At 39.4% G+C, this 25,115-nt stretch overlaps 2 protein-coding genes and 1 long non-coding RNA gene across 5 annotated transcripts; 2 read left to right on the plus strand and 1 right to left on the minus strand.

The window, feature by feature from the left end:
- Positions 1-365: 365 nt before the first annotated feature.
- Positions 366-4,633, plus strand: LOC110796824 (uncharacterized). 3 transcript variants are annotated; one of them, XM_022001909.2, is made up of 5 exons: positions 366-671; positions 2,682-2,941; positions 3,142-3,229; positions 4,143-4,209; positions 4,313-4,633. In XM_022001909.2, exons 1-5 carry the CDS (start codon positions 616-618, stop codon positions 4,364-4,366), a joined length of 525 nt encoding a protein of 174 aa, XP_021857601.1. In that variant the 5' UTR covers positions 366-615; the 3' UTR covers positions 4,367-4,633. The 3 variants fall into 3 exon arrangements, with proteins under 3 accessions (XP_021857601.1, XP_056693094.1, XP_056693095.1); XM_056837116.1 differs by having other exon boundaries at positions 4,164-4,209; XM_056837117.1 differs by having other exon boundaries at positions 367-671; positions 2,677-2,941.
- Positions 4,634-8,673: 4,040 nt separating this feature from the next.
- LOC110796825 (SUMO-activating enzyme subunit 2) lies at positions 8,674-16,493 on the minus strand. The gene is made up of 11 exons (XM_022001911.2): positions 16,232-16,493; positions 16,008-16,097; positions 14,626-14,709; positions 14,332-14,550; positions 13,428-13,529; positions 12,883-13,335; positions 12,564-12,793; positions 11,082-11,175; positions 10,806-10,988; positions 10,626-10,723; positions 8,674-9,320 (listed from the first exon to the last, which is right to left on the minus strand). Exons 1-11 carry the CDS (start codon positions 16,262-16,264, stop codon positions 8,969-8,971), a joined length of 1,938 nt encoding a protein of 645 aa, XP_021857603.2. The 5' UTR covers positions 16,265-16,493; the 3' UTR covers positions 8,674-8,968.
- A 4,721-nt stretch (positions 16,494-21,214) lies between these two features.
- LOC130467027 (uncharacterized) lies at positions 21,215-23,116 on the plus strand. The gene is made up of 5 exons (XR_008927185.1): positions 21,215-21,639; positions 21,724-22,279; positions 22,354-22,487; positions 22,560-22,667; positions 22,754-23,116. It is a non-coding gene; the product is annotated as an uncharacterized lncRNA (long non-coding RNA).
- Positions 23,117-25,115: the final 1,999 nt, after the last annotated feature.

Below are 25,115 nucleotides of genomic sequence, written 5' to 3' on the forward strand. Positions count from 1 at the left end.
TACCCCACTAGTCCACTACTAATATTTAATCCACACTTACCTCCCTTTCCCCACTCCAATTATCTTTTATTTCAATTACACTTACCCTACTCCTTCATTCTTTACTAAAATTAACTCACGTTCATTAAATTCAGTGTCGTATAAAGTGCATCAATTATTTTTATACGGATGGAGTATTATAAACTGACTTTTATTCTCAACTAAATCACATGATAAAGTTTCAAAGTGAATTAAATGGAAAATTAATTTCAGCACTCCGAGAATTAAAACGTAAAGCCTAGGAGTGCCAAAATCAATTCCCGAATTACTTTCTTTGATTATACTGGTTGAAGACTTGAAGATGAGAATAGATAACGACAAGTCGACAACCCTATTGACCTACTCAATAACCCAAAAGGCCAAGAGCCAATAAAATGTACTCAGAGAATAGTATAATCCATTAATCCAATTCCAGCTCTTATTCAATTGATTCTCTAATTTATGTCATCATCAGAAATTTGGTCTTTCCCGATTCTCAATTATATCCAAAATAAATAATCTATCAAAACTAAATTTAGCTCCTTTTTTCTTAAACCCTTCATTCAATTTGACAGATTGGTTTCTGGGTTTGTGTCGATGACTGTATATGATTCGTTTGCTTCTTGGATCAACAGCTTCCTTGCTTGCATGGGGTATGCCATCTTCTTCTTCTTCTTCTTCTTCTAATTTATTTCTGATTTCAAAATTGTAACCTTTTCAATTTATAATTATTTTGTCAATTAATTAGTAATTTATGTTCTGTAATACATACTGTTATTCCCTTATTGGATAAAAATTAAGATATGGGTCCTTCTGAACTGATTCTTTTATGTTCTTTGGTCACTAGTGATATTTTGAGCTGATATTTATTTTTCCTTTCCAAGATTTTTTTGGTTGGTTGGTTTACTGCTGGGATTAAAACTGTTTTAGTGTAGGAAGAGGCACAAAGGACAAGGCGACAAATGTTGTAGATGGGATTCGATCCCAGGTCTTGGTTACCATCCCTCAATACTTTAATAACTAAGCCAGTTGATATTCACTGGGATTGGGACTGTAAATATGGCATTAGTTGTAAATTAGCTAAATTTGGATTTGAATGGTTAATATGCTGGTAATGATGTAGTTTATTGACTAAGTAAACTCTGGTGACTGTTTTTGAGCTACAATGTTGTTATGAAAGGAGCAGATATCTGATAAGCAGTCTGCCTATTGCTAACTTTCACTTGCAATTTAAACTAAAACAAGTGTGATTTAGTACTGAAAGTGTCACTGCGTCACTTATCATTCCGTAAATTGCTGATTGAAAAGCCGAGAACCATTTATGCACCACCTGAGCAGATGTGGAATTGGTTTATCCCATATGAATAAGCACAAGAAAGATCACTACTGATGACGATGGAGGTTTTCCATGTGTAATTTATAAGTCATGGTTGTTTAGGGGATCAACAGTTAAAATCGTGTTTAATCAAGTTTAACTCCTAAGGTTAGTAGATGTGGATTGGTTCATCCCATATGATTGAGCACAAGAAAGATTACTAATGGCGATGAGGAAGGTTGTGGATGTATAATTTATAGGTCATGGTTGTTTAGGGGATCAACAGTTAAAATCGTGTTTAATCAAGTTCAGCTCCTAAGGTTTTCCTTATAACTTTGTGGTTGTTTCCTTTCATGTGTCCGAGGAAAAACCTCCATGCTTGACCTCATTCTTATTGTCGTATTGACATCAAATGTGCTCACTTGTAGCTATATGTCTATATCGGTTATTAAAGACACCACCATACCTGCTAGGTGAACATTTCTTGCCCTTCACCGAGTCAGCAATCTAGGGAACTTTGCTGTTATATTGACTTCAGAAGTACTCATCACAGTTACATATGGTACTAATTCGGTTGTAGCTAGTAAATGTTGTTCAGTATTCTGCACATTTGTGATAATGTTTTTGGTTATTCAGATGATTTGTCAATTTTCTATGAGCTAAGTTGATACCTTTTAATCTTTTTGAGCTCCTTTTTTTTCCTAGTTTTACACCTCAATTTTGAGTGTTTTTGATGAATGCTGATGGGTGATGACTTCATTTTTTAATTTGTGCAATGTTTGATTTGCGTATTACCTAACGAAATATCACACCCATAGGGTTAGAATTCACTTTTTTAACAGGGTTGCTATCTTGATTTTGGTGTAAGCTATCGTATCTCTTTCTCTGCTTCCTGTATGTTCAGTTGTTTCAGATTCACCGGGGGATAAAATTATTAGTAAAATCTGAAAACTTGTATGAGAGGCTAGTGTTATTCTAATCTCAGAATGACTCCACTCTTATGCAACTTGTTAAGAATTACTTGTGTTTTATTTGATGGGCGATTAAGTATAGGTTATTAAGTCCCCTGGGAGTTTTCTTACATTGTGATGTTTCGGTAGAGTTGTGATATGGTGGGTTCTTTTTCTAGGAAATCACGAGTTTTTGTATACATGCCAGAGATCCAGATTCGTACCCATTTCCTCTTTTATACAATAGCCCCCAACCCAGGGGGTGATATGAATCAAACCCCAACATCTTTGGTGATGTTGATTGGTTTTTCTTGTATTTTGGTGTAATATCTGGATTTCTCAAATGCTGCTAGTATGTGGCTTGTACATATTCATGAATTTGTTTTGGGACAGAGCAGTAGCTGTTTGGGAGGCTGTGCAAAATCAACGCGCGCTCCCCCTGTAGATGATTATCCACCAAAGGGACAACGATGTCAGGGAATGGTGGTAGAGAAACACAGTTTATCAGATGACTTTTGGGGTACCAGCACGGGCGATTTGGAGAACCCGGTCGGTCTATCACAAAGAAGCATTTCTTCACTCAGTACATCCAATGTCAGTTTTCTTTCTGATCTTGGATCATCGAGCATCAACTCCCATAATGACTTCGTTAATCCTGGCAAGTTTTTTCGTTGCACCTTTCTCTACTGGAGTTTCCTTCTTCCACTATTTGCAGTCTTTTTTTAACTTATCTACATTCACCTTTGGGAGTGCTGTAATGTCATTGAACAATCATTTCAAGGGAACACTTTTCATTGACTATGTTTTTCATGATTATCTTAGAATGTCAACTGATTTTTGATGATTTCATGTCGATAGGTCTTCTTCTCTGGACTCAAAACCGTCTTCAATGGATTGGAGCTACAAAATCAAATGAAGATCATCAAGCCATAGGCCCCACAATCAGGTTACATTTCTCTAGAGCCCTTGATACGAGTCGAGTCACTTACATCACTCATGTGCTAGATTATGTGCCTCCCCCTCGCCATCTCCCCACAGATCTCACCTCCGTTAATATCATTTCATATACCAAGACTGCAAGCAAATTGTCAAAATCTATCCTTGTTCCCAACTAAAGGCTTTGGGTAAAAAAATTGTGAAATAACAACAAGCATTGTGTCTGGTGCATATTGGTGTTCTAGGGACCTTGTCAAACATTTTGCAATTGGTGCGCTATGTTAATGGACTCTTCATTTTACCTCAAGTATCCGTGTCGGATCCTCAGACACTCGGACATGGAGTATGGACACCGGACACTTAATTTTTGACCAAAATCATGATTTTTTTTAACAAAAAATAGCCGAGTCGAACACTTGAACACGTACCTGTATCCGGCGTGGGTACCCGAGTCCAGGTAATATAGCTGGTGGGTTCTTGACAAGGTTCCTAGAACACATGCACTTTTTATAAATGGCCAAGTCTTAAACAATCTCAATTTGCAAAGAAAACTAAAACGTACGCATGTTTTATAAATGGCCAAGTCTTACAGAATTTCACATAAGCTCGAATCTTTTAGTTGCCAAGTTTGAGTAACATATGTCATAGTTAGGCTTCGTTTATTTTCGTATAGAAAATCCTTAGTTGAACGTATCTGAAAGACTTTATAAAGAGCGAAGCATACTCTATTATGTAACTCGTTAAGGGGCGGGTTCTGACTTCTGAGTTTCTATGAGAACATAACGTATCATGCCAAAAAGATGCTCACCATATCAGAACTCTTTCCGGAAGACTTCTCCTGATTGTTATAAGTGCAACATTAATAAGACAATTAACTTTATGGAATATATTTTCTTACCATCATAGAAATGCGTGTTTTACAGTCTAAATGCTACGTATGACAGCTTGCTTAGCTCCAGGGAGCGATTCAGGCGGCCCATCCCTTTATCGGTAAGTTCTCTTATGAATAGATTGGAGTTTTCTGTGTTATGAATTCGCTACGAGTTCTAACTGCTTATACACGAGTTCTTACTGAGTATTCTGGTGGCATCAGGAAATGGTAGACTTTCTAGTTGATGTATGGGAGCAGGAAGGATTGTATGACTGAAAGACACCAATTGTAGATAAGATTCAGTTTCTCAATACTTGAAACCTCGGAATTCTTAGGAGAATTTGTGAGCCAAAAAAGCCATATAACCACCCATGTATAGCAATAGATGTTGATTAACACTGCTAATTTTATAAACTCATGTATGTTTTTTGTTTTTCCTAGTTCACATCTTTTGTTTCGACTTCTGTTGTTGCTAAAATGTGTCTATGGTATGGACCGGTATCTCGTGTCTGTTATTCAATACAAAGATAGATCAGTTATGCACGTTGTGAACCTGTGATGTTACTAAAAACACCCATCTACATGATATTATTTTTCTTTAACAACACTCAGAATCCTGTTAAATACTCTTTCAGTATTTCTCCTATTGCTAATATGAAAAATTCAGATTCCATGCAGCATGTATTCTGAGTATTCCGATCGGATTTAGTTGAAGTTGATTCAATCGGAGTTGTATTCAGATCGGATTTATTTGTGTATTACATGAGCTTCCAATCAGATTCTTAATGAGATTGAGGTCCTTATCTTGAAACAGATCGAGTTCATTTCATTTGCTTCTCGTAGAAAACTCGTTTTGTTTTGTTGAATCGTGGCCATTCCGAGCTTTAATATGACCAACTAGTGGGCGTTGATGGTTTCAAACAACCTCATATGACCCACAAGTGTCGCTAAGCTCCCTTAAAGTTTTCGACACCGGATCCCTATGTCTTCAAATTTGGTCTGATTTCGTGCATTTTTGTATAATTGGACTTTTTCAGACCTCAGAAGGTTAGAACTCCGGATGTTTTCCACATATCTCATGGATCCTCGTACGGTATACTGGGAGCTTTGAAACATCTACGCCGTCTTTTAAATGACATATTAACCGATTTGTCTGACAAACACATGTTGAATCAAGTTCATTCCGCGCTTTTATGTGACCAACTAGTGAGTTTTATGATTCCAAACTTCTTCATAAGACCGTTCTGCCCATTCTAAAATTTTTAGAAGTTTTCAAGACAAGGTTCCGAAATATCCAAATTTGGTAAAAAACGGTGTGTTATATATAGCCTTCTTTTTGTTTTTTTTTTAATTTGGACTTTTTCGAACCCCAAAATGATATAGGCCCGGATTTTCCCACATACCTATGGTTCCTTGGGGAGGGGGATACTGAGAGCTTTGAACCATCAACTTCAACTCTTAAAGGACATTTTTGCCGATTTTCTGACAAACGCATGTTATTTAGGGATGTCAATGGGGCGGGGCGGATGCGGATGTAGGTCCCTCCATCCCCATCCCCACCTAAAATTTTCATCCCCATCCCCGCCCCATCAAGCATGGCGGGTACAAAATTTATCCCCATCCCCGCCCCAACGGGTACAAACTAAAATTCATCCCCGCCCCACCACCCACCTGGGTATCCATCCCCGTCTCATCCCCGCCCCATACCCACTCCATACGCGCCTAATTTTTCTTATTTAGAAAATCTTTGCCATATATATGAAGTAACTAAAATTTAACTTTAGAAAAGACACCTTATTACTAAAAGTATCATATATAAATGGAAAAAATACTCGTAATAACAAAAAAAATCCAAACAAAAAAAAAACTTAAAAGTCTCACCTAAATTCATATTATTACCTACAAACAAATAAATCCACATCCTCCCTATCACCCATGGCGTGTATGAAGCGGGGCGATGGGGCGATGGAGATGGGGCGGGACGGGGCGGGGATGGGGCGGGTTTAACACAACACCCGCCCCATCACCCATGGCGGGTACGATTTTTATACCCATCCCCGCCCCATCACCCGCCAAACCTACCCCCATCCCCGCCTACTTGGGGCGGATGCGGGGCGGGTCTCCCACAAAACCCGCCCCACTGACATCCTAATGTTATTGAATCAAAGTCATTCCATGATTTAAATGACTAAGTAATAGATTTTTATGACTCCAAACTTCCTTATATGATCATTGGACCATTCACTAAAATTTTAAGTGTTTTCAAGATCGGGTCCCCAAGTCATCAAATTTGGTCAAAAACAGTGTACGAACTCTTTTTTTATACACTCCTTGCATCCCTTATTACTTGTTAAACTTACCTTTGCACAAAAGTTTATGTGATAAATGTTTGTTTAGTTATCAATTGTTATTTATTGAAAAAGTAGATGTAATAGGAGTTTTCATGGGTATTTTTTTAATTGAATGAGAAAGTGTGGGAACCAAAACAATTTTAGTGGGAAGAGATAGACAATAAAATAATTGTGAGTTACTCCTAATTTAGAAGTGCAATAAATAACGTGGGACGAACGAAAAAGGAAATTGTAACGAGTAATATTAGACGGAAGGAGTAGTTTAGACTTTTTTGGACCCAATAAGGTTAGAGGTCTGTATGCTTTCCATATACCCCGTGGGTCCTCAGGGGAGATTGGAAACCATCTACTTCGTCTGTTAAAGACATTTTTGTTGATTTGCTTACAAACACATGTTGTTGAATCAAGGTCATGTTGTGTCTTGACGTGACAAACTAGTTGGTTTTTATGATTCCAAACTTCCTTATATGATCATCGAAGACATTTGCCAAAAGTTTGGAGTTTCGAAGACCGAGTCCCTAGATCTCCAAATTTGGTCAAAAACAGTGGACGCATTCTTTGTTTTATTTTTTTGGGATAATTATGACTTTTTTGGATCCCGTAAGGTATTTCCCAAATAACCCATAATTCCCCAGAGTTATTTGGTATTTCCCAAAGAACCATCTACTTCGTCTCTTAAATGAAATTTTAGCAAATTTTCTTACAAACGTATCTTATGTAATCAAGGTCGTTACGTGCATTTAAGTGACCAACTAGTGGGTTTTTATGATTCCAAACTTCCTTTTTACCATCAAACACATTCACTAAAATTTTAGGAATTTCTGAGACCGGAGCCAGTATCTCCAAATAAAATCAGTAACACATATGTTTTTGACACAATATTCCAGTAATGAACCTTTCCAAAAGTAATACTTATAACTTACAGTTAGAGGTGACAAGGTTAGACAAAATTCTGTTTAATAGGAGGCAGGTTGAGTCATATCAGTTTATGACCAAATTAGGTCCCTTAAATTCGGTATTGGTTTAACAAGGCTATGCGTAAATACAACTGAAGGAATCAAGCTTCAATTCTAATCTTTGAACTATTTGTTAATTTGGTTGATAGGAGAGGGTTATCCCGATACTAGTCAGAGAAATCAAGACCATTTGCGTCTTTGGCAGACGTCCGTACATTAGACAGTTTGAAGAAACATGATCACAGAAGAACTACATCAATGGAGAAACCATGAAAGCTCCTCAAGCAACAGTCAACCCCCTATGCCTTGCTTAGGTGTTTAAAAGCCCTTCCGAAATGACGTACAAGTACAATTTTCCAAGAAGAAGATGACCAATAATTCAATATAAATAGGTATCCGTGATAATGAAATACCCATGTACACAATCACACATAAACAACCTGCATTTTGATGGTCATATATTTCTGCGCAATAGAATCCACCACAATGGCACGATATACAACCGGGGGCAAGAGAGGAAGGAATAAAAGCAAAACCAAGCATTACAACAAGAATTAACCTGATTCCATGGACAGGTTTCATCTTGGAAGTGAAGATATCTGATTTCATGCACAAAAGATTGATGCAGCAACCAGTTGCTCAAACTCCTACAAATGCACGGCGTCTAAGTTCCAGAAGAAAGGAGAGCAAAGAAAATGATATTAAAAGGCATCCGTAAAAGCAGACCGCTATCTGTATAAACACCGAATTTTCAGCAAACCTGTCAAAGAAAATTTACTTGCAGAAGCAGGCTGGTCTTGACATTTTATGGACTCGACAAAGTAAACCATACGGACCAATAACAAATATTTTGGTTTACAAAAAATTATGATTAGTTCCTAGTAATCCAATGAAGTATTTGACAAAGATGAAAAGACTGCAAAAGCAGGGAAATCACAGCACAATTTCAGCTAATGACCAAAAATTATAAGGTACACATAAGTATTAGTACAGTAAACCAGGGTCTTTCTATCATAGACATAAAGGTTGCAACAAGGAACTGCAAGATGTTATACTTCTTACAAGTGGTCAAATGAAGCAAATCATTGACAAAGTGAAGCAGGAGGTTCAGTTACCCCATTTCAGTCACCGTGAAAGACATACTCCGTACAAGTTTCAATTTACTATCTGAAAACATTAGAATCAAGGGTAGCTGCTGCAGCAGAAAACTCACCAGCTCAACCATGCTAAATTCAGTTAGGAGACAGCTAACAGGAAAGAGGAAATCCTGAGAAGATAATAAAATCCAAAACAGCTTGATAATCAACATTAACAGTTACGCTAGCAAAATTCACGAGTCGGCTAATACATGATTCCAATAGGTTCAGACAGTAACAATGTGCATCAGTCAACAATTTACAGAGTGCTAAACAGCGAAATTCATTCTACATTACGTACTTTGAAAGGAGACAAAAGTAGACTGTGTTAGAGTCAAAAGCTTGAGAGGCTAGACCTAACTCCGGTCAAATGCTAGGCGAATCTAATGGTGTAAATTAGGGGAAAATAGTTCTGGACAAAACGTCCAGAAAGATTTATACCAGTCTTTTTTTCTTGGCCATTTCAGAATTCAAATGGTCAAGTACGATAAGATCATCACCTTCATCTTCCAAAATTACCTCTTTATTCTTGCTTGTTTTATCATTTCCAGTTAAAGGATGCGAAACAGAAGAATTTGAAATCTCGGAAAAGTTTCTTTTCTTAGATACCGCATTGACTTCAGCTTCCTCGTCTTCTGCAATCTCTAAAGGCATTACTTGATCTGTACCGGCACCTGATGTGCTCTCACCATTCTGAACAGAAGCTTTATTTTCTGTATCAGTTGGAGCTTGTAACCATCCAATGAGAACCATCCCTTCAGGCTCCTTTTCCTCATCAAACTCCTCTCTGCACAAAATGTAAATGAATGAATGCGGGCTGGGAAAATTCATCTTAGATATACAGTGAATTACATTTGAAACTGGAGAGGAAGCTGTAAAGAAATCAAACATGATCCCTTAGGTCAATAACACAATAATAAATTTATAAGTTACATACCAAGCAAACCAGCTAGCTGACGAGAAAGTATGCATGGAAATTGGGAATGAATTGTCTACAGCAGGAAAGAGAGAGAAGGCCATGCAAAACCCTAGCTTCCAACAATCTCCTTTGAGTCTTTTCCATCACAAAATAGTTGTCACAATCTCAAGCTATGCATCGTTGTAAACTTTACCACCATATTACTTTGCTTAACGCAGAAGCACAAATATCTTGTGGCCAGACCCCATAATCTCACCCAACAGAGCCATACTCCCACTGGCCAGAATGTGGATACCACCCCAAAATTGAGAAAATATAGAAAGGAGCATAAATCTTTATATTGCACTCAAGTGTCATTAGAAGGCTTGTACTTGTCACTCGAAAAATATTGTCTATGACTCGATGCATATTCATAAGACAATTTCACCATATCTTGGAACAGGTATTTTTAGAGAACTGTAACCACCTTATTAAAATACAAGTGATATAACAGAATCAAGCGAGATGTATAATATAGGGGTGGAGGCAAATTTTAATCAGTACCATATATTCTCTACAACTCTGTACAGCAAAAAAGAATTCATAAGGTGGTCCTGTGACTTGGACAAGTGCAAACATGGTTGATCTTATGTCGATAACCCTTCGTAACAAGACCATCAATCCCTAAGATCAAATCAACCACTTATTCATGCCCATAGGGCCAAAAGTCAAATTGTATGTGGCACTTCAATATTGACTTGCAAAACCCAAGGGTACCAGCCATACCATCGTGCCAAAAGACCCAAAAGTAATCAGGTCATAACGATGAGGGGAGTCAGTCAAGAAAATGACTCCATGATATCTATAAACAACATTAAAAGGTAATAAGAGTATAGTAAATCATGGCCTCCTTCTCTCAGACCAAAAGCACAACTGAAAAATACTTGTTCACCAAACATGAACAAAGAAAATCAATAAAAATTATCTAGGCAGCATCCTAATAAGACTCCACATCAAACTTATTTGTTTCCTTGTGCAGGAGAATTACTGGTACAGACCTGGACACCTCCTAGCAAAAAAACAAAAAAAAACACAACCAAGAAAGAATACTGGTTTTTGTTTTCTCAGGCTACTAAGTGCAATTAGATAGAAGTATAAATGTTCGACATATTCAGAATAAAACGAAAGAGAAACCTTTGCTTTATGTTGATTTCGCAGGACAAAGTTTGATTTAAATCCTCAACTACAATGCTTGTACCACCAATGACGGGAGATGGAAGCTTGGAAAGCACCTGGAATATAAAACAAAGGTATCAATCAGAGATTTATATGCCATAGTATACATGTTGATCAAGCTCAAACGGGGGAAGGTACCTTCTCAAGATTGGCTTCATATTTCTGTCTTTCGTCTTCATCAAGATCGTTACCATCCTCGTACAGCAAGAAATGACCTTTCATCACCGTTGGCAGGTTCATGCCCAACTTTGCTCGGACAACTTTCTCAATAAAATCACGAAACTTCGTGTGTGGAGCATTAACCTCAAGTGTCAATGGGGTCTAGAGACATAGCATCATTCACAAAGGCGGAAGAGTCACTAAAGGAACTCCAAGAGCAGATCAAGTGAAGTAGAGAAGGACGAAAACTATTACCTTGGAACAGACGAAGCATGTTTTATTAGGCTCAAATGGCTCAACTGGCATAAGAAGCATCTTTCTTTTAGGATGCTCATTACAAAATGTCATCCTGGAATCAAACAAATAAATCAATAAACTTACAACAAGATCACAACAAAATACAGTTTCTTAGTAAACTAAACGACATGCAATTTAAACGAATTGCATCTAATTAAGAAAACATTAATTAAATAGAATGTGGCCACCTAAAATTTAGGGACATCTATCTCAAAACTTAAGCACTTCTTCAATCATCACCTTCATAAGATAAAAACAGAGTAATTTTGCCTAATGCACCACAAGTTTCTAGAGACTTAGAGCAGAGATAGGCACACAATGTTAATGCACGGTCTACAAATAATTCTGCATTCAATTAATAAGCCTTGAAAATAAAAGCAAAGGATATAACAGAGACCCAAGCAGCCAACACAGAAGAACGACAAATAAGGCTGGTAATAAAAAAAATATGTACTTCCTCCGTTCCTTAAATATTGCACCATAGTTGACTTTACGCTCTCAACTCATGATTTTGATTCTTAATATCTCGAATTATGTTTAAGTAAAAGTTATAAAAAGTTGATATTTAGAAAATATATATTGATACCAATCTCAGAAGTTCAGAGCTCAGAAGAACAAGGCCTAACAAGATCCCACATGACTACAAACTTTCTTACATATGAATCACAAAAAATGACCAAAAGTCTAATGTGAATAGTGTAAAAAACTAAAAATCCAAATGGTGCGATACATAGGGAACGGAGGAAGTATGACATTTAAAAATTCTAGTGGATTTGAAATCATATTGGTTGAAAAGAGAATAAACAGAAAACGATACGCTTGTTGTCATGGAATGCGGCAATGCATAATGCTAGTTCAAATAAACAATTATTAGCAATTACGCCCTTTACTTAACACGAATGATTAAATAGTTATTCTAACATGAATAGAGTGAAAGAGGGAAATATAACTAAGATTTAAGAGCACGTTTTGGCACAAATCAATTAAAGTGATGATGGGCTGGTGAGAGACAAGGAGAAAATAAAAAATTATAAAGCTTGATAAAAATAAAAAATAAAGTATTTTTTGGGACACAGCAAACAAAAGAGGTGCGGAATTTCAACCAAATTCTGAATTTTATCCCAAAAATATACTTCCTCAATTTTTTCTATAATTGCACCATTTGATGTTTCGCGCTTGCCAATGCAAAACTTTAGTCAATAATATCTCTAATTATAGATTAGTTTAAATTATAAAAGTTGATATTTTGAAAATATCTATAGAGACGAATCTAACAAGATCTCATATGACTATATAATTCCTTATATATATTGATAAAAGAGAGTGTGTGGATAGTATAATTGTAAATAGTGCAATTATAAAAAAAAAAACGGAGGAAGTACAAAATATTAATAATAATAGGATGCAAGATGATAGCTAACAAAAAGATCTAGGACCAACCTCACATTTTCCAAGTCCTTGTTAAGCAACTTAATAGCCTCAATAACAATCAACCCAGCAACTACAGCATTTGTTGTTGCCACTGCATGTACAATATTGCCAGCAATGCCTTTCGCTTCAAAGAGGCTATGCAAAGGAATGCCAAAAGAAGCAGCCCGTATATTAGCAGCAGCAGTGACAAACTCAACAGCTAACTGATCATCTTTATCAAAAGTCAGGCTCCCAATTTCCTGTTAAAGGCATTAACGACAAATTAATACCCCCAAATCCAATCAGAATCTTAGGCATATCAAAATAGCAGATAGTGAGGGAGAAATACCTTCTGCCGTTTCATGAAAAACAGTTTCAAAGCTTCCAGCAAAACTTTACTGTTCTCTGCCAGGTTCCACACTTCCTGTGGATTTTTCAGCCCGAGTGTTGCCATTGTTGACACCAAAGCTACATCACTACTCGAACAACTTTTATCCAAGTTCCCATTTTGCTGATTGTTAGATAGAACATCACTAGAATATATTGGCTTTGGCCTGGTGCGATTTTTCCAAGTCTCGTCATTAGACAAAGCTAATTCAATGTTGTAGCCAAAAACATGATCGTATATTCTCCTTCCATAGCAATCAATGTCTTCATCATTCCTGAGCTCAAATATGTCATCAGTATGTTCTGAAGAGCTTGCACCATCACTTGAACGCACATTGAGATCATTTTCCTGATTCTTATCACCAAACAACTTGGCAAAGAGCAAATCCTTGGCCCAAACAATACAGTGAACAAACTGCAGGACAAAGATCAGATTGATATCAATAATACAATGTCGATGCACGCAATACAAATGTGCCAAGTGGTTGTTAAGAAGCACACAACTACCTTTGATGGAGTACTGGTAATTGTACAAACAGGATATGATTTCGGAGCAGGCTTAGGATAGCATTCATAACATTCAGTTCTGTCCTTCACATGCACAGCTACCTGATTCCACCGCCACACACACCCACACACACAAAAAAATTGCAATTTAAGAGAACTTCCAGATAATCCGTTACACCAATATAACATAAAATAAATAAATAAATGGAAAATGGGGCTTCATGTAAGTTGTAACAGGATCTAGATAGCCAGTCTGTCTCTAGGACATACTTCTTTGCAATAAGGGTAGCTCCTCTGTGCAGGATAATTTTACAGATTATCATCATTAATCAAAACCTCAACAAGGCCAACAAGGGTAACTACTACATAGCAGAAAATTCTCATGAAGGCCACATATCAATTTTCAAAACTTATAAACTCAAAAACCCAAAGTGCACTCGAGAGGAAACACAGTTTACTAAAAGACCTCCAAGGCTCCCCCCCTCCTCAAGATCTTTGGAATCAAAACATGATCTTTCGTTTCTAAATACCTAAACCAAACCAACTTTCATACCCTTTTTACATTCTTCGTTAATAACAAAACAATATTAGATTTCTAAGATTTTTTTTGATTTATTGCTTTAGTTTTTCTGTTTCCTTATTGTAATTCGCAAGGATGTATTTCTGCAATTCTTTGTTTCTACTTTCTTGTATTCCATTTCCGGCTCCCAAGCTCATGCGCACTCATTTGTCAAGGCTGCTAGCTGCAAGTGGATCAAGTTTCATGCCAATATTGAGGACAGTGACATGTAGCCTTTCTTCAAAAGTAGGTTGTAAGCAATGGTGAAGGGGGCAAAAAGGATGCATATCCTTATTTTCATGTTCTTATAAACATAGTTTTATTTAAAAATAAGAGAACAATTACCTGACCCAAGAATCCAGTAGTCCCACTCTCTACCAATGGGACACCAGCTGCTAAGCGGATGCGATTAACGTGTCGCCTAGCATCTAGATTATCAAGACCATTTAAAACTACATCAAACTTCTTAAAGAAGTCCACATCAAAATCAGAGCTCTTAATATTATCATGATGCGCCGTAATATTTATATGAGGCCTGAACTTTAATACAGCATCTCGAGCAACCTGGAAGAGATTTTAGTAAAATAGATTCAGTACCGAGTCAACCATAAACCACTAAGCCAGAGCTAAAGTACATACTTTTGCTTTTGATTGTCCAACATGCGACTGTCGAAACAAAAATTGCCTGTTCAAATTGCTAACTTCTATCGTGTCCATATCAATCTGCGGATAGAAATGAGATTACAGTGAATTAAACAGGATCTTTCAAAAAATGTAGTTCAATTTCAAGTTCAAGATGCATCTCCTACACTTCATCAAACCAAGTTGTAAATCTAATCCAAGACGTGTACAAGCCAGACGTGTTCTAGAAATCTGGCACATTAAAGCGCCTAATGTGGTGTTATTACACTGTGATCTACTAAACAAAAACCTGGAATAATATGATGCTTTGCGTACATACATCACTTACATATGAACTATAAAGTATCTATGACAAAAGTTAACTGCCAAATTTCAAAAGAAACTCGATTACTAAGAAAACTTTGTTCACCTGCATGTCTTTACATGCAAAACAGGGAAGCAGCATAATTCCCACTAAAACTTTCTTTATAATCACATAATCAGGCTCATAGAGCGTCAGAGGTATACATTTTCCCCAAATTTGAGCAGTTAGCCAAGCAAAATGAGCCTATCAGAAAATAATCAATTTCAACATATTATTCGTACAAATTTAACTAACATCCACCTACTACAACAATTCGACTTGGGTACAGGGAAGCAGAAACCAATACAACCACATGACACGCAAACACAGGTTACAAGAATGCAGGCTCGTTACAAATATAAGCAAACACACTCGAACACGACTTGCATATTCACAACAAACACAGCACTCAACAAATAAGAGGGATGTATATCGTCTTCATAAACTACAGAAACAGAATTTTGATACATTTTTTTTCAAACTTTAAGAATTTTTACTCTAGTAGTCTAGTCTTGAAACAATGACAGGATAAAGTGGTATCCAAATCATCAAATCTAGTGAACAACAACTAATCTTATAGGCATTATAGCTATAATGTGTCTATCAACCTTTCAATTGCTAATCATGATACTCTTTATGATCTCATTTCATGCTCCATACAGAACCATTTATACATATATATACTAACCCAACCCCCCGAACCACAAAATCCAAAAGCTTAAAACTTTCAATTGCTAATCGTGATACTCTTTATGATATGTCTATCAACCTTTCAATTGCTAATCATGATACTGTTTATGATCTCACTTTCATGCTCCATACAGAACCATTTGTACATACATATACTACCCCAACCCCAGCCCAGCCCACCCCATCCCATCCCCACAAACACTCTTCTTTTACGGTTTTACCCCAGGATACATATTCCCTTAACCGTAAATCCGAAAGCTTCAAACTTCAATCATAGCATGCAACAGCAATAGAGTATTGTTCATTCGTATTCAGCAATCGAAGTAAAGAATGGAAAAAAGCTCACTATATGAATATCTTGGAAGCCAGAAAGAGCAAGGGTTTTGAGCAGTTCACAGCCAATACCACCAGCACCAACCATCAAAACTTTCGCACCCTAATTTTGAACAAAAACAACAATAAATCAAATTAAATAAAAAAAATCGAGGATATAATTCACATAAACTTAAATCGAAACAGTAAAGCCTTAAATTAGGGCAAGGCATGCAAAAAAGCCAGAGCGAGGTTTACCTTAATGGCGTCTAACTGTTGCTGGGACGCCATTGAAATTAGATGAGAGAGGAAATGGAGAGGGATTTATGGGAATAAATTGGAGAGAGAAAGTAGAATTGGGGAATCTAAAGAGGTTGATTTTGCGGTTTTTTGCCCCAAAACACACTCTCTAATCTAACTGCCGGTAGACGGGGGGGAGAGTGGGGGGCGCCAAGAACCCCAATTTTTTGAGAGTGTAATTTTACTTAGCAACGAGATGTCAAAGCGACAAAATGACAAATGAATGACCCATGACAGATTTGATCTCACCTTTGATAAAATGCGGGGGTGAATTTTTAGAATTGTCGAAAAATGATTACTCCTTCCGTCTCTTTTTGTTTTTTACGTTTGGTATTTTTCACGCGTTTTAACGAATAATTAATTTACATTGAAATCCCTCAATTTTTTATTTAAACGAGATAAATTACGTTTATTTATAATGTTTTCACATTTATCAAAATTATGATATTGGGAAATGAGAAAAAATTAATGACCCAATGGAAAAGTGTGAGAGATTAAATGACCCAATAAATTTGATTGGTTAAAATAATGATTGGACACAAATTTTGATAGAATAATAAGTTATTTATGTGATAATATAAAAGGAAATGTAAAAAACATTTGAAATACCCAAAATGGAAAACGTAAAAAACAAAAAGAGACGGAGGGAGTACCTTTTTTTTTTTTCTTTTGAAAGCACCTTAACCAATTTCTTAATACCTATTTCAAGACTTCGTAAAAAATAACTAATCGAATAGTTAAGAAAATGGTATGAAAGATCTATAGCAACAAAAGGCTTAAGTTGAAAACTTAAAAACCGAAACGATAGATTGAGATCCACCAAATTTATAGAGACAATTATGCATGATCATAGTTTGAAAACTAACGCAAATGATGCATAAATTGAAAACTTAAAAAACGAAACGATAATAATTCCGTAATTAACTAATATTCCCACCAATTTTTTTAATAATTTAACGTAATTATAAGAGATTGATTATCAACTTAAAGTTTTAAACACTCCCTTTTGCCTTTTATATTGTCTTTTATAATTGATGGAGTAGTAATTTAAACTTTGTAATTAGTAGGGGTGTGAGGGGGTCGAAAAAGCGCGAGGCTAATGCGTGACCTTGTCCCTCGTGGGTGTGACGATTCTTTTTATTCAATCAAGTGTAATTGGATTTCCTGTGAGTATACACCCAATTGACTAGTAATATAGGAGTCGCCATTCAGTTTTTAACGACAATGAGAAAAACTGACAAAACCCGGTTATCGTGACATAAAGGGAGTGCAATTATGTTTGACCACGACGGCCGTAGGTTCCCTTGTGATCCCTGGTGTGGGGATCTCTCAATATACACCCGCAAGGTAGAGATTGAAGGTTCGGGGGACTGTAACTACCGAGAGGAATAATTCGCTCGTCGATAACTCCAAAGGCAGGATATCCTTACTAGCTCAGCATAAATAATTGAAGGGACATGCGTTAACTATTAAACTAATCTGAATTGATTTTAGCAATATGCAACATATAATACTAATTCGATCGTGATTATCTGATTTAAATAACATTAAGGGACCTAGCATGATAATCCGATTTCCCAAAAATATTATATTTGTTAGGCGTGATAGAACAATCATATTAGGTTAGTTTAACAGTTCATAAAAAGGGCGAGGAAAGCAGTTAAATCATCGAAAAGGGACACATCACGACGCACCCTTGAGAGGTGCGTCACGGTTCTCAGAAAACTAACCACTTTGACTTTGCTATTTCTCCTTTTTTATTTAACGAATCTCGATTATGGGACAGGATACGTTCTGTTCGATTTATGGATCGATTGCGACATAACGAGTGAACAGTTTCGCAGCGAGAGGCTTAGGCTAAGGGGTTTAGAGTCAATACTCAGAATATATTATGTGTTGTTGTGTGTTGTTTCACGTCGAAACTAGGGGCCTATTTATAGGGAAGAGTTCGTGGAAAGATAGAATTGCAGAGTTCTAATCCGCAAAGAGTTAGGAAAAGAGACGTACCCAGGTATTTTCAGCGCCCAGGCCTGGGCGCCGAAGATTTCGGCGTCCAGAGCCAGGCGTTGAAAATAGGGTCTGGGCAGTTTTGTTTAGTCAGATTCGGATTCCTAAAATCCGTAGAGTTTGAGATTAATTCGAGTCTTTTAGCGCGTATCAATTTTGTGAAGGAATGCGTCTGGGCCCGTTACGAATTCTAGGCTCGTTAGGATTTTAATTAATACGTAACTCTTGTTTCCGAATCCTATCAGGAATAGGATTCTCGCGGTTTTCTATCTCATTTAGGATTTATGTTGGAGTGCAACACCTAATTCTGACAGGTTTCTATCTTTTATGATTTGCCACTTTTAGACGCTACCTTTTACGGCAGTTACTATTTTTAGCAGGTTTCCATAAATAGCAGGTTTCGGGTGAAATGAAATAGGGAATCGAGATTCGTTTATTTTATAGGAGATGCGTTGTCAAGTGGAGTTTTTATGCTTTCATCATCGAACCTTTCCCTTGCGGGAATGGGGACAAAAGTAGGATCTACAGTTAGCCCCCACTTTGACTGAGTCTTGGAGTAAGACGATGGTCAAAGTATTAGACGGAGTGCGTCACACAAGCCATGGTGTATGTGACCTGTTTTGCGAGGGTCTCACGAGCCCCCGAGTGATAACATTTGACTTAAGGGTCATCACTTGAAGTGTCGACATATCCCTCACGTGTCATTGGGATTTGTCAACTGATAGTATAGAAACTTCCTCACTTTATCATTGGAAGGATCTAAAGACGCGTAGAAACTCCCTCACTTTGTCATTGGGAGTAACTACAGATGTTTTCGAAATTAAAGCTGTAAAGTGTAATTGGGCCTGGCCAAGCCCAATCACGAGGTAAAACGTTTTTAAAGATTCTCATTTTCAGGGCTAGCTAAACGAGAAAACCCCCTTGTTTTTATAGGATGTAAAACGAAGGAAAATCCAACAAACCAATCCTTTAATTTTTGGAAAAAGGGAAAACCAATAAAAGTTATTGCTGCAGCGACTAAGGACCTGCGCTGTTAGTGACGCAGACCCCGCCCGCTGAAGGTGGGCGAGCCTGTCCTCTGAGGGTGGACCCCCCGTCCGATAGAAGTGGACGAATCTGTTTGATGTTTTTGAAAATAAGGACCTACGCGGTTTGTGACGTAGACCCCGCCGGCTGAAGATGGCGAGCCTGTCCGCTGAGGGTGGACCCCCCGTCCGATAGAAGTGGACGAATCTGTTTTTTGAAAATAAGGACCTACGCGGTTTGTGACGTAGACCCCGCCTGCTGAAGATGGCGAGCCTGTCCGCTGAGGGTGGACCCCCCGTCCGATAGAAGTGGACGAATCTGTTTGAAATTTTTGTTTTTTTTTTTGAAAATAAGGACCTACGTGGTTTGCGCCGTAGACCCCGCTGGCTGAAGATGGCGAGCCTATTTTAAATTTGAAGACTTTATTCTTTGAAAAACTGAGGACCTGCGCGGCTAGTAACGCAGACCCCGCCCGCTGAGGGTGGGCGAGCCCATTTTAAATTTCTTATTTTGCCTATGTAGAAGGGCTTTTGTGATTACAACCTGTTGGTGGGTCGTAATATTTCCTGATTAGATGTGTCCTATAAGTGGGTCCACATTGTGTATATTTTTGTTTAACGATATTTTATTTTATTATTTTTTATTTATTATTTTTTTTTTCTTCAAAATACCGTTTTTTTTTCTTTTTTGGGATAGAAATAAGATAACGGATATCTTTACACAAAATAGGGGAGTACGCGTGCCCGACATCGAATATTCACTGTCTGGGAAGCATTTTCAGCGCCCAGGCCTGGGCGCGAGAATTTCTAACGCCCAGAGCTGGGCGTTGAAAATGCGAAAGGGGGACTGGTCTTTAAATTCGCGGGCCGTCTCCTTCCTTTCCCATTTCCACCATTTTCGCTCAAACTTCTTCACTTCTCTCTACTGATTTTTGCTCGTTTTCTTCACTTTCCTTCACGAATTCTACTCCAAATTACTTCCCAATCTTCCCAATGTAAGTAATTTTCAATAATTTTGAGCTTTTCTGTCAATTTCAGTGTTTTTGTCAAGTATTTTCGTGCATGAAATTGATTTGGGGGTTTTTGATTTTGTGCCCCTTTTCTCCAATTAGATAGTTGGAAATGTTTCACATAACATGTTAATTAGTTTGTGCATGTTAATTTTTGCAAGTATGTTGATTTTTGTTGAATTTGGGCATTTTCATGCTAGCCCCCAAGTATACCTACGAATCTAGTATTTTCTTATAATGTAGGTGTTCTTGGTATATTGCTTGCGTTCCTCAAAATTCATGAATGACAAATTATGGGAGAATTTTGATTTTGCTGGAGTTAATTTTTACTTAGGGAATTTTTCTAAGTATGAACCTAGTATCATGTTTTTTAGGGAACAAAAATTGTATGACTCCATTTCATGAGTGAAATGCACTCTTTTTAGGGATCGGTATGAGTGCCGATTTTGTCAAAGGTATAATGCCTTGTTGTATTGTTGATCAGCATGTCTAACGAGTCGTTACCCCCTCCTGGTGGCCACGAGGTGCGTGGCATGACGCGTCAGTCGACTGGCCCGGGTCCCCTATGGGTGGGCCCTGAGCTTTACGATGGTCGTGATCTACACTACGACCTAGAGCACCATGTGACTTCCCGCCTTTACGCGAGGAGAGAGACTACGGTTCGCGGCCATGGCGCCGCGACGAGTAAGACCGTTTTTAGCTATCTGAGCTCGGACGCCCAGGCCTTGGTGAGGGCGAGCTCACGGTTTCCGGTGGTTGAGACCTTCTGGGAGATACTGCGGCTCAACATCTCCCTGTCCTTTCTGCGGTCGTTCATGAGGTGGTGGTGGGATACCGCCAACACCTTCCATTTCCTTGGGGCGAGATGACGATCACTCCTGAGGACTACACAGCTTTGACGGGTTTGACCTTTACAGGGAACCCCGTTCGTCTGAGGTCGGACGGCCCATCGCCGACTGTTGCTGAGGGTACCAGGCTCCTGGGCTCGTGGATGGGTAGTAGGTTACCTTCGTACCAGCCCTGTGGGATACCTTTCGCTGACCTGATGTGGGCTTTGGAGCACGGGGTAGAGGAGTCGCCTTCGAGACAGGCTCGGCTGTTCTACCTCCATTTTATTACTTCCACTTTTCTATCGGGTCCGACTGACACCTTTGACCCGAGGTGGATAGGCATGGTGGAGGACGTGTCTACACTGGGTGACTATCGCTGGGGCAATTTGGGCTATGCGACGCTTGTCGGCCAGATGAGTTTGTCGGTGCGCGTCTCGGACCCGAGTATACGTCACTTTGTGATTACATTAGCGGGAGTGCCGCGTTTGATCGAGGTATGTGCCTAGACTTTCTTTTGTTTTTCTCGCTTTTACCCGACCTCTTTTTTTTCAACGCTTTATTATCCTTTTCTTTTGCAGCTGTGGGCCTTTGAGCACTTACCCTGGCTGGCTCCCCGAAAGGGGCAGAGGCCTTTGGAGTTCCATGCCGGTCGCCGTTGGGGTTGGAAGAAGAAGCTGACAGTGCTTCCGCCGCCCGATACCGTGTGGGATCTTATCCGGGACGGGAACCCTGAGCATGTACAGAATCTTATCCTCTATCTCGTATTTCGTCATTCTTTTCATGTGCGAGATCTGACTGCGTTTTGTACGAAAACAGGTGGTTTGGACCCCATGGCTCTCTTTTAGGGGTACCCATGCTTCGGTCAGGGAGAGTTATGCCCTGAGCCAGATGCGGGTCTTGTTCATTGGCCGCCGGGACCCTGTCTGGTACCTGGGAGAGCGGGTACGTATGCAGACGGTCGGGGTTTTTTCGTTGCCCAGGCCTCCGCCTGCGACCATGCTGTCTACTCGCTCGATAGGCGAGTCGTGGAGGGTCCACTCGAGGACTGGTGTGCCGGCGACAGAGTTGGTGATAAAGGGAGCTAGCTATTACCAGTTTATCCAGGATTCTCTTCGTCTCCCGGAGCCTGGCGCTGTAAGTTGCCTCCTCTCTTTGTATTGATTTTCATGTTCGTGCCCATGTGTTTATGCCTACTGTGTTTTGTGCAGGAGGGTCCTGACCCTTTGTTGGGGGGATGGGTGCTTCCCGATGCTCGGATCTCGTATACCGGAGAGAGTGGATCTGAGATTGTGGAGACTTTCCCGGAAGACCGCATGCTCCGCTCCCTGAGGGAGTAGAGGCGGTATGCACCTTTCATTTGTGTACTCTTCTTTATATTTTTTTCTTTCTTCTTTTACTGACATTCTTGTTTTAGGTTCCGGCCCGTACGACCAATGCGATGGTGGGGGTGATCAACCGGTTGAAGTCCGCGTTGGTTCGAGCTCGGTCTGCACTTTCTTGCAGGAGCCCCCACTCTACTCGGGTAATGTGCCCTCTCTTTTTTCTTTTGATCTGTACCTTTGGTTTGGCTTTCGGTTATTCACTCTCTTTTTTTGTCCCTTTTTGCAGACGGCTACTGGGCGTGCTGGGGCCGATGACGCGGGTCCCTCGGGCGGGGGACACGGTTGTCGCGAGAGAGAGAGAGCACAGCACTCGCCCCTACGGCATCGCCGTTCTGACGCGGGGGTAAGTTCTTCCGGGGAGAGGTCCGAGCCGGAGCGTAGGCGGCGTTTCGTGTCGGTGGCCCGAGAGCCTAGCCCCGAGTTGCAGTCGCAACCCCATTTTTGGGGTGACTCTGGCTGGGGTCCCTCATACCACGGGGAGTGGAGTGGATGGACCTACGAGGCTTGGAGACATGGAGCCGATGACGAGTCTTAGGCTTACCTCCTGTTTTATACATATTCATTCTTGTGTTCCGCATGTATATATATATTTTTTGGGATTTTTGGTGCAAGAATGTTTTGAGCCTTCCGTGGGCTTTGTTTTAACATATTATAGCAATATTAGCTTCCTAAACCAACGACGAATTTTTAAAAGGAAAAGACTTTCGTAAAAATAATGAGTTCATATAAGAGTGCACATATATTTTTAGACTAACCGACTACTTGGGGTATTACATATGCATGTTCACTATTTTGTTTTTTGCCGACTCGTGTCATACTCCTTTGTTGGGCTTTTTCCTGGAAACTCTTGTGGCTTTTTCATTATATTTGGTCTTGCCCGTGCATGGGTTAGGGTAGAGTGCCCTTTGCGATATCTTTTCTTCTTGATGCGTTGCATGACTTTATTATTTTATAATTTTTTATTGGACCGAATCCTTGAGAAGGATTGCCTACGTATCTTGCCAGAATCAGGTCGCACGTAGTTCTAGCTTTTTGAAAAAAAACTTTTTTGAAAGGGTGTTCATTACTCGTCTGCTTCCCCCCAAAGTGTTCGTGGTTCTTTTGAGGGTTAGAAAAAGGAGTACGAACACTTTGTAGAAGCGGGAGGGTAGGTGGCAAGAGAGAACAACGCCCGATTTAGGGCGAAGAAATATCGGCGCCCAGGCCTGGGCGTTAGAAATAACAGCGCCCAGTCCTGGGCGTTGAAGTTTTGTCCTTCGCTTTTTCTACTTTATCGAGTTTTATGCCGTTTGTTTAGAGTAATGCGCAGAATGTTTGCTTATGAGTTTTAATGTGTTTTATTAGATGCCTTAACTCCAGACTGAATTTTATTAAATATAGTACTTTTTCAATTGGTCTAAGTTCGTGAGGTTAGCGAATTCCGCTCCATCTATGTCGGCTAGTTGGACTGCTCCGCCAGGTAGGATGGTCTTTACAAAATATGGTCCTGTCCAGTTAGGCCGGAATTTTCCTCGGGGGTCCATAGTAGGTGCGCGGACTTCTTTTAATACAAAATCGCCTTCTTTGATGTTTCGAGGTTTGACTCTTTTGTTGAATTGCCTTGCGATGCGCTTTTGATACACTTGCACGTGATGTAGAGCTCTCAACCTCCGTTCGTCTAAAAGGACGAGTTCGTCGTACCTAGCTTGAACCCAATCAGCTTCGGGTAGCTTGCCTTCTAGGACGATCCGGAGGGAGGGAATCTCCAACTCGACCGGTTGGACTGCTTCCATTCCGTATACCAAGGAGTAGGGTGTTACTCCAATGGAGGTGCGGATTGAGGTTCGATAGCCCCATAATGCGAAGTGTAATTTGTTGGGCCAATCCTTATAATTTTCGGCCATTTTTTCGATTATGACTTTAATATTTTTGTTGGCCGCCTCTACCGCGCCGTTCATTTGTGGCCTGTAGGGAGAGGATTTATGGTGTTTGACATGATATTTTTTGAGCAGGTCTTGGACTTCGGCCCTGAAGTGGGAACCTTGGTCACTTATGATTTCATGTGGAACCCCGTATCGACAGAATATGTTCTTTTCTAGGAATCGGGCGACATGTTTGGCTGTTAACTTTGCATAGGAGACTGCCTCTACCCATTTAGTGAAGTAATCAATTGCAACTAAAACGTACTCGTGTCCCCCTACGCCTGTTGGTGTTACCTTGCCGATTTATATCTATACCCCAGGTGGAAAAGGGCCATGGAGAAGTGAAGGTGTATAGTTCTGAGGGAGGTAAATGGTTAAGGTTACTGGAGATTTGGCATTTTGGGCAAGTTTTTACAAAGTGATGGCAATCGGTTTCCATAGTGGTCCAATAGTACCCTGAGCGGGATATTTTTCGGGATAGCATTTTTCCGTTCATATGGGGTCCGCACACGCCGTTATGGTATTCTTCCATTAGTCTTTGGGCTTGGTTTTGATGGACACAAAGTAACTTGATTTTATTCAGCGTGTATTTGTACAGTTCTCCCAGAATTATGCTATATTGTGAAGCGAGGAGGCGCAGGGCCTTTTGTGCTCGCGGGGAAGTGTTTGGGGGGAATTCCCCACTTG

Source organism: Spinacia oleracea, chromosome 2, assembly GCF_020520425.1.
Source record: "Spinacia oleracea cultivar Varoflay chromosome 2, BTI_SOV_V1, whole genome shotgun sequence".
Classification (NCBI taxonomy): domain Eukaryota; kingdom Viridiplantae; phylum Streptophyta; class Magnoliopsida; order Caryophyllales; family Amaranthaceae; genus Spinacia; species Spinacia oleracea.

Excerpts from the sequence above, each read along its gene's own strand:
- LOC110796824 (XM_022001909.2), top strand. The coding sequence starts at position 616 with ATGACTGTATATGATTCGTTTGCTTCTTGGATCAACAGCTTCCTTGCT. Across the intron at positions 2,942-3,141 it reads TAATGACTTCGTTAATCCTG|GTCTTCTTCTCTGGACTCAA; the intron begins GCAAGTTTTTTC and ends TCATGTCGATAG. Across the intron at positions 3,230-4,142 it reads GCCATAGGCCCCACAATCAG|TCTAAATGCTACGTATGACA; the intron begins GTTACATTTCTC and ends CGTGTTTTACAG.
- LOC110796825 (XM_022001911.2), bottom strand. The coding sequence starts at position 16,264 with ATGGCGTCCCAGCAACAGTTAGACGCCATTAAG. Across the intron at positions 14,551-14,625 it reads TTGGACAATCAAAAGCAAAA|GTTGCTCGAGATGCTGTATT; the intron begins GTATGTACTTTA and ends AATCTCTTCCAG. Across the intron at positions 10,989-11,081 it reads CATGCTTCGTCTGTTCCAAG|ACCCCATTGACACTTGAGGT; the intron begins GTAATAGTTTTC and ends CTATGTCTCTAG.